Genomic DNA, 12,677 nt, shown 5'->3' with positions numbered 1-12,677 from the left:
TTTGTAGATAGTGTTTGTTCTAAAGAAGAAAAGCTGTAAATTGTTAATATAATATTTCATATTAAAACTACTTAAGCTAGGAGTTTTTTGATTGTAGAAATCAGTAGTGCAAGTTTAAAGTTTATTATTTTTTAAGAGTACTTCTTTAAACTGAAAGTAGCTATTTTTTACGAATTAAAAAACAATTTTTTTGCAGTTTTATTTTAAAATGATTCCCTTAAATGTAAAAAGTAGGTATGAAAATTTCTTCAAGGCATGTGGATACTGCTGTGCAAAATTTTCACTTGAAATTATTGTTGCACTTGCAGTGATGATCATGTCAGCACTCACTCTCAACATCACATCTACAGGTTAGATTTTTATATATTTAGGAGCTCTTTATTTAATTTTGTTAAAACTAATATAATATTTTATTAAACTACCAAGTTAATGTATTTTTTTCCAAATTCACTTATAGAATATTCATAATAAATATTAGTTTCTATTTATCTAAATGAATAGTTATTTTTCAAAAAACAACTTTTGTTGAAATTACGTTAAAACATTTTAATAACAAAAAAAAAACTTTTGAGGTAAGGATAACTTATGTGCAATTTATTTTTCATTATTTGCCAAGAATTTCTCAAAAAAAAAAAACACATCTACAATACATTTTACTAAATATGCAAAACTCTATGTTTTAAAAAATAAGATACTTATTTCTTCATCCAACAGGTGATGTGTGCCACTGGGCTTTCAATTGCAGCAGTTTGGATGAAGAGCACATTAGGAGCGATGTGGTTCTACTGTTGATAATAAGATGCTCATCAATGCTGTACACCTTTGCCAGTTTGAAGAAAGTTTTTCAGCAAGGCACTCCTTTCGTGATTGCTACAGTATGTGTCAATGTTGTTGTCTCCATACTCTGTTATTATCTTGTTCTTTCAATGTTCCTTAACAAAGAAACGGCTGTGATCAAAGAATCTCTTCCCATCTTTTTACTTTTTGTTGACTTTTCCAGGATGCTGGCTCTTTCCAAAAACTTTGTCAAGGTCAAGGGAGCAAATGTGCCAGACAAAATAGCACTGAGTATGGCCAGCACTATGCCAAGCCTAACATTCAACACTCTCCTTAAGATGGTTCTTGTATCAAGTTTTGCATACGACTCTTCAATCTACCAGATCCAGCAAATCTCCTGCTTTGCCTGCCTCTCAATTGCCGTCAACTACTTTGTTTACTTCACTTTAGTGCCTTGTGCGCTTTCACTGAGTGTAAAGTACATGACAAATTTTACCAACTACTCTATGAGCAAGGAGATTCTCATCACTAGTGAGTCAAACACTGAGGATTCATCCTACCTGAACATATTTTTATGTGCACTGCACATTTTGAAGCTGGTCATTGTCAAGTACAATGTTAAGAAAACAATTGAGTTGTCTGCCCAGGAGGAATTTGACAGCTGGTTATTGATGGACTCTTCCAGCCTGTTTGTAATATTCCTCGTTTTTGTGGTTTCACTTGAGTGTGTTTGGAACACTATAGGCTCTATTGCTGAAACAAAAGCACAAGAAAATGTTCAAACAACCTTGAAAGTTAATGTACCTGTGGTAAGAAAAACAGTCAATACAGAGGTTGCTTCTTCAAACCAAGCTATAAAGTATGAACCAGAAAAATCCTCACCACCCAGGGCAATAAACGAGTGCAAAGAAAAACTCAAGTTAGGACCTGATTTGATAACAGATGAGGAAGTGTTGGCTCTTGTTGATAGCGGTCACTTGCGCGCTTACAACCTGGAAAACGACCTTCAGGACGCCAACAGGGGAGTGAGTGTCAGGAGGCAGCTGATGGAAAGGAAGTTTCCTCAGGTGGGGGATATGAGTGGAGTGCCGCACGCTCACTATGACTTCAAGAAGGCAACCAAAGCTAACTGTGAGATTGTAGTGGGTTACGTGCCCATCCCTGTTGGATTACCAGGTAACAAATTGTTTTTATTTTAACTATTCAAAATATAAATTTAAGCGTTTGCTTATAAAGATGCTGGCAAAACAAGTTCACTGGAATATATACTAATAACAAATTTAAACAGTATTCTTTCTTTATTTACTAACACAGAAACAAATATGACTTTAAAGTATACTGTTTAAACTTGTTATAATTATTGTTTTTATTTTACACGTTTTTACAATGCTTCTTTTTATTCTGGTTTAGCTAGTTTAAAAAAGATATTTGTAGGTTATAGTAATAATATAATTGTTAATCAGCAGTATTTTTTTTTCAGGTCCACTTCTTCTTGATGGACAGGAATACATGGTTCCTATGGCAACTACTGAAGGGGCGTTAGTTGCAAGCACTAACAGGTAATGGTAATGGAAATAAGAAATAATTTGAAATTTACTTATAAAAAAAAGAAAAAAATAGCTTTTTTATCATTTTAAATGATTTTTTTACAAAAAAAGAGGGTTTATTTTTGATATTTGATTGTGTCAAAAAAAAAAGGCTTAAAGACTGAATTGTTTTATCTGACTTCCTTTTAACAATAAAAAAGTGAACAGTAAGCAGTTCTATCAAATACATATGTGAATTTTACATGTCAGGTTTAAAACCACTTCAGATTAGATACGTTTCATATTTTAAAATTTTTTGGTTTAAACAAAGTAAGATAATGTAAGTATCTTTATTCCCACAGAGGATTGAAAGCCATGCGTGAATCGGGGGGTGTGAGATCAGTTTGTTATGGAGATGGGATGACAAGAGCTCCAGTTGTTGAGTTTGATAACATCACTAGGATGAATGAAGTGAGATTGTGGATCAAAGATAACTTCGCTACATTGAAGGAACAATTTGACTCTACTAGCAGGTATGTTGTTTGTATGACAGTCAGAACAAATCAGTAAAAAAATAATTTTTATTTGTTCATTTTTTTGTATTTTTTTATTTTTTAAGGTCCTAGGGGGGAGGTCCAACATTTTTTTTTTACAAAAGTTAACAATGGTTTTTATATGAGAGCTTTAAGTACAAACTACAAGCCAGCTTTTATAGAATTCAGAAATATCATTTTATTTTTGAGATATTGTATTTTTTGTAAAAAGTTTCTGATACAAATGTATGGACCGCAAAGTTTATGGAGTCAATTTTCTCGGAAATTTTTTAAATCACTAAAAATCTATCTCCTTCTTCATTTATAAGCAATCTTCTTCAAATTTTCAGGAAATGTTTCTCTTATTATAAGAAAAAAGAAGCTCCTCATGAATTTTAATAATTTAAAAGAGGAAAAGTTTTATGACAAAAATTTTAAAAAAGTCACTTTTTTCAAAAAGTAAATATTTTTACTTAATTTTTTTTTAATCCACTGTTTTTTTTTTTGTTATTGTATAAAGATTAGACGGTGAGAGTTTGAAGAAAGTTGATTAAAAAATGTAGGAGGAGATATATTTTAAACAAAATAGTCTTTTTTCGCTTTTTTTGTTTTCCCTTCCCATAGCGAACCTACGACCCGACTTATCTCAAAAAATAGTTCGAATTTTTTAAAACGATAAAAAGCACCCTTAAGCTTAGAAAAAATCTATGAAACAAGGCTAATTTGTAAGAAACATGGCTAACTCCCCTATGGCCTTAATTAAAATGCTATCTAATTAACTTATTTTGTAGTAGTACCGTTAAAAGGAAACTATTATTACCAACTTGTCTCAATATTTGTATTTATTAAACAAACTAAATTAAATGAACAGTTTGGTTCTCAAAAAATGTGTAGCATACGAATCAAACCTACTGTAAAGATATCTTAAATTGAATTTACTTTTTTAGTAAGGATTTTTTAACTATTTTATCATTAAATTTGATTTCATTTTGCAGTTGTGGCGTAATGCAAAAAGGTAGTAGTTATTATTTTAAATCTTTTGTTTACTCTACTATTTCAAATAAAATAAGTATTTTGAATTTAAAAGTTAATGTGCTTCTTATGTTTATTGTATGATATAAAAAGTTAAGTTAGTATCACTATTTATTAAGTAATCACTACTGGTAGCAGCTTATCAATAAACCTCACTATAAATAATTTGACTTTTTAGGTTTGGTAGGCTGACTGAGATTACCACTCATCCACAAGGCAGAAGATTATTTATCAGGTTTGTTTTAATAAACTTTTTTTTTGATTTTTACTTTAAACTAATAGTTTTTTTGTTGTTTCTAGTTTATCAACAAACTTTTATGAAAACATTTCACTTTTTTTTTTCATAAAATTAATATTTTATTCAAATTACTATTGGTATTATCGCTAATTATTAAATTTTAGTATGTTGTTTTCAATCAATTACTTTTGTAGCTACACCAAACTAGATTAGTAAAAATTCGTATTTTTTAGTTGTTAAACATACGCATAAATCATGTTCCTACAAAATTTTACAATGCAATCAAAATATTTCTTAATTAAAAATTTATGTTTTTAGATTTCAAAACATACACTACCAAGGTAAATAATATTTTCACTAAAAAAATCTATTCTCAGGTTTAAAGCATACACTGGGGATGCGATGGGTATGAACATGGTATCAAAAGGAACAGAAAGAGCTCTAAAGTTTGTTTTATTTTCATTATATTTTATAAACATGTAGTATCCTGCTTACATATATGTTAAAGTTTGTTTTATTTTATATAGTTAACACTAGTATTGAACTTTTGAATTATAGTAACGCAGGTGTCGGGTTTAAATTGCAAATAAATTTTATAAGTATTATTCTCAGGTATATCATTATTTAAAATATTTAAGACATGTTTGTGACTTTAGATGAATTGACTTATTTAAGTTGAAAATAAACTTGTTTTATTTATTGTAAGAATAATGCATTTGGAACTACCCTATGGGTACCGTAACCGTTAAATTTTTATTTCCTTAAAAGTTTTTATGCAATTTAATGAAGCTATTTGAAATAAAACTTTTATAAAAAATGTATTTAAGACTATAAATAATTAATAACCAATTAGGTTTTCTATATGCTTTCTAAGTTTTAAAGCTTTATTTTAAACTGCTATTAACATATACTTAATGTCATGATTTTAAATTTTCAAGGCTTAATTTAAATTTTGCAGATTATGTGAAAAAATATAAGCAGTTTAAGTCAATTATAGTAAATTACTTATAATTAAGTCAATCAATATTTTTAGGAATTGTTACAAAAATTGTCTTTTTTTTACATTGTGTTAGTTTTGCTATGTAGTAAATTACATAATAAATTTGTTGTAAATTTTTACCCTTGCAAGCATTTTTTTTGTTTGATCAAAAATTTTCTGTTTCTGTTAAGAAGCCTTCTGCTTTTGATGAAAAAACTAAACTAGAGTGGTTATTAAAAAGTACAGTGTTTTACAAAATAAACCTTACCCTTAATTTCAACTATAACTAATTTGTTCTATTTTAAAATACACTTTTGAAATAGAAATTACAGATAGGCATAAAAAATATTTTTTGAAGTTATTACTTTTTACTACATAAGCTCGCGAGATAAATATTTAAAACTTATTATATAATGCAACATTAAAAGTAGTAAACTTTTAACTTTACTATGAAGTTTTATAGCAAAGTTAAATATTGCACTTATTTATCAAATATAATTTACATATTTCACAGAAAAGATTTAGAAACAGCTATAAAATTCTTATAACTTAAAGGTGCTATTTACTATGTAGCTCAAAAGATGTGTGTAAAGTTTATTATATAACGCTACATTAAAAGTTTTATATTCGTAATATATATTATGTGACTTACATCCTGTGTTATCTAATACTAATTTATTGTTTGTATTCAAAAAAAATGGTAATTAAATTATTAATTAATAGATTATAAGAAACTAATGGACTGGTTTTAAACAAATAAATAATACTTATATTTTAAGTATTTATATGTTTAAAGGAAACTTGAAATTTAAAGGTTAATGTAATTCAGCAAAAGTTGATAAAATGTATTTCTAGTTATAGAAACACAAATTTTGAACTTCATGAAAAACGATAATGAATTTTTGTTGTTATTATTCTTAAGTAGTATAGTTCTTTTGTTTAATAAGCTAATTAAGTCTTAATAGTGTTAAATAAACAGTTATTTGGTCTTTTTGTGTATTATAAAAGATTTAAAATACTAACTTTTGTATAATATCAGGATATTTAAAATAAAAATTCAAGCATATTCTAAAATTTCCTAATATTTTTGTCGGGCTTATTGGTATTATTGTAATTTTTAATTTAATAAGTAAGTTTATTTTAAGTTAAGATTAATGATGTATCATTATTATTTTTTCCCTTAAATATCTTAAGAAACGCAGGTTTTAAATTTTCAAAATAAAGTAATTGAAACGCATTTAAGTTATTTAGTTATCAAACTGTTTTATATAATACGACTATTTTGTTGTGATGAGTATTTAGACAATTTTTTTCAACTACTTGTACCCAACTTATACTATTAGTTGTATTAAGTTTATATTCAACAAAAATTTATTTTGATTAGAAAGTATAGATAAAGACAAATTTAAGAAATTTTAAACTTATCAAATGTAAATGAAATGTAGATTTGTTGAATGTACATAATTTAAAAGTTAACCACATGCAGTTTAATTTAATTACAAACAATTGTATACTTTAAGTGCTGTTTTAAAAGATGTTGACTAGTTGAATTATATATATTCATATTTTTAAAGTTTATAAAAAAATTTAAGTGTTTGACAAATTAGCTTTAGCTCATTTCATTAAATTTTTGATTAAATCTAACTGTTTATTACTGATAAAATTAATTTTTTTAAAGTTTGAAAGCTATTTTATTTAAGCTTTATTTCAAAAGTGTATTTTTTATAATGATTTCAGTTTACACAATCTTGATTATTTCGTAAATATATTTACAAGTAGTGTATGCGACACGTGTAATTAAAACTTTTCATTCACAATTTTTTTTTCTGATAATTAGTAACCTATGACTAGGCCGTGTGTGACAATTTTAGCACCTTTTTGTTATAAAAGCTTGTACTAAAAATAGCCTAAAGTTATAAAATTAGAAATACAGCTAAAATTTGCTATTCTTTACACTTTATTTTTAAAACAATTTAAAAATATTCATAATAAGTTTACCTATAAAACTAAAGTATTAGTTTGCATTAATTTGTTTTGTATTGTTTGTTTTTTCTAACGTTAGTACGTTATTAAAATAAAATAAGTGTTATATTTATCTTTAATAAAATATATTCAGCAGAGTGTCATAAAAAAAGTAGGTAAATAAAATACTAAAACAAGTACAAATAATCTCTAAGTTTAAAAAAATTTACTTTAAAAACAAGTTGATACAGATAGAGAAAAATTTTAATATAACTATTAAAGTTATATTTATTAGTTTTGCTAACTATTTTATGTAAATAGTTATTTTACATGAATATTGAAATTATGTTCTTATTGACGTTTTAAAAAAGTAATGGTTTTCATACTTGTTTTTTTTTTTCAATTCAATCAAACTTGTTTTTTTTTTGTAGTTATTTATGTTGAAAAACACAAAGTTACAAATCATTATTTAATTCTTAATATTGGTTTATTATATTTAGTAAGTTGGTTTTTATAAATTTTTGCTGATAATTTATACTTTTTATTCTTTAACTTTATTTTAATAATTAATGTATTGCTAATCTGTATTTATTTAGAAATTTATAAGCAATATTTAGATAAAGATGTTAAAAACCAAACGCATTTTTCATTATAAATGTTGGTAAACAAAAACTTATTTATTAAGTTTCAGCATAAAATCATTTGCCAAGACTCTAACTTAATACAAACTCTAAAACTTTTTTAGTTTTTATTATTATTCAAAAGTATTCGGTTTTTAATTGAAGACTATGTAATAGTTTCTTTTTTTTTTTTGTTTTAATACTTTAGTGTTATGAATTGCAGTTCAACTAGTAGCAAATTGTATGTGTATTGTATTCGGATGTTTAAAATACTTTCAATGATAACATCTTTTGATGTAAACACTTGAGCTGGTCTTTGATAATTATCACTTAAGTTAAGTGTCATTCAAAATAATAAACAAATCAATCGAGTTTGTGTATTGTCTTAGCAAGGATGAATAGCATATTTCAGTTGATAATTCACTTTCAAGTCAGCCTTTAAACTGATAACTTTGTTGTGAAAATTTTTTATCAGTATTCAAATACAGACTGAAAACAGTTTGACACTTCAATACAGGCATATGGCTTGGTGTCTAGGTTTTCATGTGACTATTGTTTGTTGACATTTGAACATTTTATTTTGTAAAACAGATTTTTTATAGAAAATAAGTTTGTTGCAATACAATTTTTTACCGAAAATTTGAACACCTCATATTGTTCATTTTAATCGTTAATGATTGAAATTTGTATTATTTTTCAATCTGTATACGCGATAAAAAGCTGTAAATTTACTAATACACAATATAAAACATATTGAGTTTACATATGTCACTAAATCATTTTAAAACAAAAATATAACAAAAACAATTCTGACTACAGTATTTTTTTGAAGCAAATCTTTAAAATTCTTCAAAAGTTCAACATTTTTTGATATTCTACAAGGATGAACAAGCTAAAAATTAGCTTTTGTTTTTTATTGTTGTGTGCCTAGTTGTTTTGATGACTAATTAGTTAACCATTGAAACTAAAGCTAAATTTCCAAATTTTGGCCAACTTTTAAATTAAGTGTTACTCAATGATTGGTATTAAGTTACATAAACTAAAAACTATTTCGTTTTGATAGATTTTTATAGTGTATTTTTGAGATTTTTTATTAGTTTAATAATTATAACTTTTTTCATCCAACTTTGAATTTTTTTTTCTTGTTTTTCAAAGCCGGTTAATTCAAGTTTTAATAAATTTAGGTACTTTATTTGCTGAAGTCTTAATACTTTTTTATAATGTAAAATAATTTTAAAGTAATGTCTTAAGTTTTTGATTTTCCGATATTTTCCTTTGAATCAAGTAAGTTAAAAAATGATAAATCCTTTATAAAAATTAAGCTAAAATAATAAAGAGTAAAATAAAGTAGAATAAATAAAGTAAAAATAAAATAATCAATTTCTACTAATTCTACTTTTAATATGTGGTACGCAATATTCTTACTAGCTTTTTATTATAAAATAATTTGTGTTACAAGTTTTTAAAGTTATTTTAAAATAAATTATAAAAAAACACTAAATTTTACAAATAAACAAGAAAATCAAAAACTGTAAAAAATACTAAATAATAATTTTACTTTAAGGCATGATACTAATGGTGAAACTCATTTCCGCAGTCAATAGAGCTAGATTAAATTGTTTTACTGAGAACATTTTTTTATTATACCTTTAAATTATAAAGTTAACTGAGTGGCTTTACTTTATTTCTATCAAAATTGACAAATGTTTCAATTATTACTAACACAACTGTTTTTGTAGCTAATCATTGAAATAAATACGTGTTGTTGAATTAATTTCTTCACAAGTTAACTAAAAAAAAATTTGACACCTGTATAAGTTTTGTTCGGGAAATTGTAAATTGATAGTACTACAGGGGTTGTCACAAAATCTGGAATCCTGAAAAAACTTGGAATGTGAGAAATTTATAAAAAAAGGAAAAACCTGAGTTTTAAACAATTTTTACATGTTAAGTAGTAAAGTTTAGATACGACACAAAAATATGCCTTATAGATAAAAAACTTGTCATCATCTAAATTTTTTTATTGAAAAACACATTTTAAGTAGCTTTACAGTATCTTTTCCATATTGTTATACTATTTAACACAGTTTTTTACCTGAAACTTAGTTTTAAACTAAAAATAGACCTAAAACGTGTAATTTCAAAAACCTGGAAGAAGTTTAGAAGACCTTGAAGAAATGTACCATAAACCAGTGGCAACCTTGGGGCACTAACAATTTAATTATAGCAAGAGTTAAACAAGACACGAAAAATTGTTCATTTCCAACTAAGTTATTAGCTTATTTCTAAAACTTAATGTTTAAAATATTTATGAAATATATATGAAAATTTACTATTACTACATTTTTTCTCAAAATATCATTGTGTTCATTTACAAACTTTTTTTCACACAGGAAACTGCAAGATATCTTCACCGACATGCGAGTTATCAGTTTGTCAGGTAACGTGTGTTGCGACAAGAAACCTTCAGCGATCAACTGGATAAACGGGAGGGGTAAATCAGTTGTGTGTGAATGTTTCATTCCCGAGAATGTGCTGAAGAAAGTGTTGAAAACCGACTCGAAAAAGATGGCTAAACTCAATCATGTTTGTTTGAATTCTTACTGTCGTTTGTATACGTTATATCTACTAAGAAACAACTTTAAATTACATTTAAACTCATAATTTTTATGAAAGCTTTATCAAGTAAACTCAAGTAATCATTAAAATAAAAATATAAATACAAAGTCACTATTGTAGAAAAAATTTAATGCAAAACAAAAGACCAAAGTATTTATTAATAGCAAAATGTTATTGAAACACATAAATGTGCATTACTAGTAAAGTAAGTTTTTCAGATAGAATTTCATACAAGATCATAGCTCTCTAAAATAATAATTCAGATCGCAAAGCTGTTGTATTTAACAAAATTTCAAAATACAGGTAAAGAACCACATAGGGTCGTCACTAGCGGGCGCAGTTGGGGGTTTCAACGCCCAAGCAGCCAATGTGGTGGCAGCTATTTACCTAGCAACCGGTCAAGACCCCGCACAAGTTACTACAAGTAGCAACTGTATCACTGATATTGAGGAACAGGTGAAATTAAATAGTTGATATTTTTTTTTAGTTTATTTATATCAAGTGATCACGAAAATCAACACTGTTTTTACAACTCTTTTAAGTTTTACAAAATACTTTTTTACTTATGTTTGTATGACAGCATACGATATGATTTATACGATAAAAAATTAAAATTCAAAAACTCAAGCCAAATTACAAAATTTAACCACTATGCTTATGATCTTTTTTCTTATTCTCAGGAAGGGGGAATTTATGTCACTTGCACGATGCCCTCCATAGAAGTCGGCACCGTGGGAGGAGGAACCTCCTTGGAAGCCCAAAAGTCCCTCCTGCAAATAATCCTGCGCAACAGGGAAAACCCCTCGTACGATACCGCGAGCGAACTGTTGAGCAGGGTGGTGTGCTCGACCGTGATGGGAGGAGAATTGTCGTTACTGGCGGCGTTGAACAATGGCGAGCTGGTGAAAAGTCACATGAAGCTGAACAGGCAGCAGGAGGTGGCGAGGAAAGTTGACAATATTGTCAATCATAACATTTTGTGAAAAGTGTGATGGGATATTTACGATGGACGTTTGTGGGTTTAAGAGAAGGCTTTTAACTTTATTTTGTTTTTATGGTTATAATGGCAAGATTGTTGTCAACTGTAAGCTTTAAATCGACTTAATTAACACTATACCAAGAAAATTGTACTTACACTAAATGTAATTTTCTAAACTCACACCTTGGTACTTTAATTTTGTTAAGTTTAGTATATTTTTAATAATTTTTAATACTTTCTTCTTATACAAAGGACTATTAGTTTTAGTAAATGTAAACAGTTATTTTATTTTTAAAATATAACTTTTGACTAGCGATAAGTTTGAAGATATTTATTGATGGTATTTGATTATTGCATCGCAGTATCATTACAAAATGGATTTGTTGGTACGCTTTTTACTTAAATATTTTTTGGGCAAGAACATAACATCTGGATCGTTAGATTTATATTTAAGAAATTAAATAGTAATATTGTTTTTTTTATTTTTAAATTGTATGTTTGTAAGTTTACTCAAACTAATTTTTTTTTTAAATATATTTGTGTTTTTATGAGTTTAACTTTGTCTTAGTAAAATAAAGACAAATGTTATCATTATTTACTAAGTTATTTGTTTTTCACCTAATTAATATATCTTTAAAATTTTTGTTAAAGGTTAAAATATACTACTTATTTATTTTTTTTTATTTTAAATGAAGCACACATGACCACCTTTTAACTTTTAAATTATATTTTATGCTGGTGTGCTGTATATTAGGAAATTTTTCTTAGTGACCGTCCTATAAAATCTTATACTATTTTATTTATATTAACTTTTGAAGTTGCTGAATATTACATCAATATCAGAACTACATATACTCATGTAATTACTTATTTTCGAATTTTTTCTAAATAAGTTTTTTATTGTAACAGTTTTCTATATTTCAATTTAAAAATATATAAACATTAAAAGGATATCATTCTTAATAGTTAATTACAAGTATAGCTTTTGTAGTAATATAACGAGTTTCAGTTTAACTTTTTAATTTTGACTAATAATTTTTTTTTTCAAGTATGTTCTGTTTTAGTTCTAACCAATATATGTTTTATACTTCTCTTTTTATTTTTAATTATTATTTAAATACTTGTTATAAAAAAATTAAAATTCTTTTTCTTTGTATGCTTGTTTAACCATGTCAAATGATTTTCTCTTCTTAGGAAATTAAATATTTCACTTTTACCTTTTTTTCTTCTTTTATTTATTTATTATTTACTTGGGCACCTTTAAAATTTTAATTTAATAATTTGTTTATTGTAGACTTATTTTGAATAAAAATAATGTTTTACAATACTTTTATTGTTATTGACCGAGAAATTATTTAAATAGTAACTGTTATATTGTTGAAAAAGTTTTTGAATAAAATTTTAATCAGTTT

The 12,677-nt window shown here is 26.2% G+C and overlaps 1 protein-coding gene across 1 annotated transcript; it reads left to right on the top strand.

Moving 5' to 3' along the window:
• The first annotated feature begins 203 nt into the window (after window positions 1-203).
• On the top strand, window positions 204-11,515 carry LOC145837915 (3-hydroxy-3-methylglutaryl-coenzyme A reductase 2-like). Its single transcript, XM_082945403.1, has 9 exons — window positions 204-350; window positions 715-1,953; window positions 2,258-2,336; window positions 2,666-2,836; window positions 4,047-4,103; window positions 4,484-4,552; window positions 10,061-10,253; window positions 10,590-10,742; window positions 10,967-11,515. Exons 1-9 carry the CDS (start codon window positions 209-211, stop codon window positions 11,267-11,269), a joined length of 2,406 nt encoding a protein of 801 aa, XP_082801529.1. The 5' UTR covers window positions 204-208; the 3' UTR covers window positions 11,270-11,515.
• Window positions 11,516-12,677: the final 1,162 nt, after the last annotated feature.

The sequence above is a fragment of the Thalia democratica genome, chromosome 6 (assembly GCF_965202585.1).
Source record: "Thalia democratica chromosome 6, ktThaDemo2.hap1.1, whole genome shotgun sequence".
NCBI lineage: Eukaryota > Metazoa > Chordata > Thaliacea > Salpida > Salpidae > Thalia > Thalia democratica.
The sequence above is the reverse complement of the archived record's forward strand: the minus strand, read 5'-3'. Positions and strand labels throughout refer to the sequence as shown.

What these genes read in the sequence shown, in the direction of transcription:
- LOC145837915 (XM_082945403.1), top strand. Translation starts at nt 209, where the DNA reads ATGATTCCCTTAAATGTAAAAAGTAGGTATGAAAATTTCTTCAAGGCA. An exon ending in TCTCAACATCACATCTACAG is followed by an intron (nt 351 to 714) that starts GTTAGATTTTTA and finishes TTCATCCAACAG; the next exon opens with GTGATGTGTGCCACTGGGCT. An exon ending in GGCAGAAGATTATTTATCAG is followed by an intron (nt 4,104 to 4,483) that starts GTTTGTTTTAAT and finishes ATCTATTCTCAG; the next exon opens with GTTTAAAGCATACACTGGGG.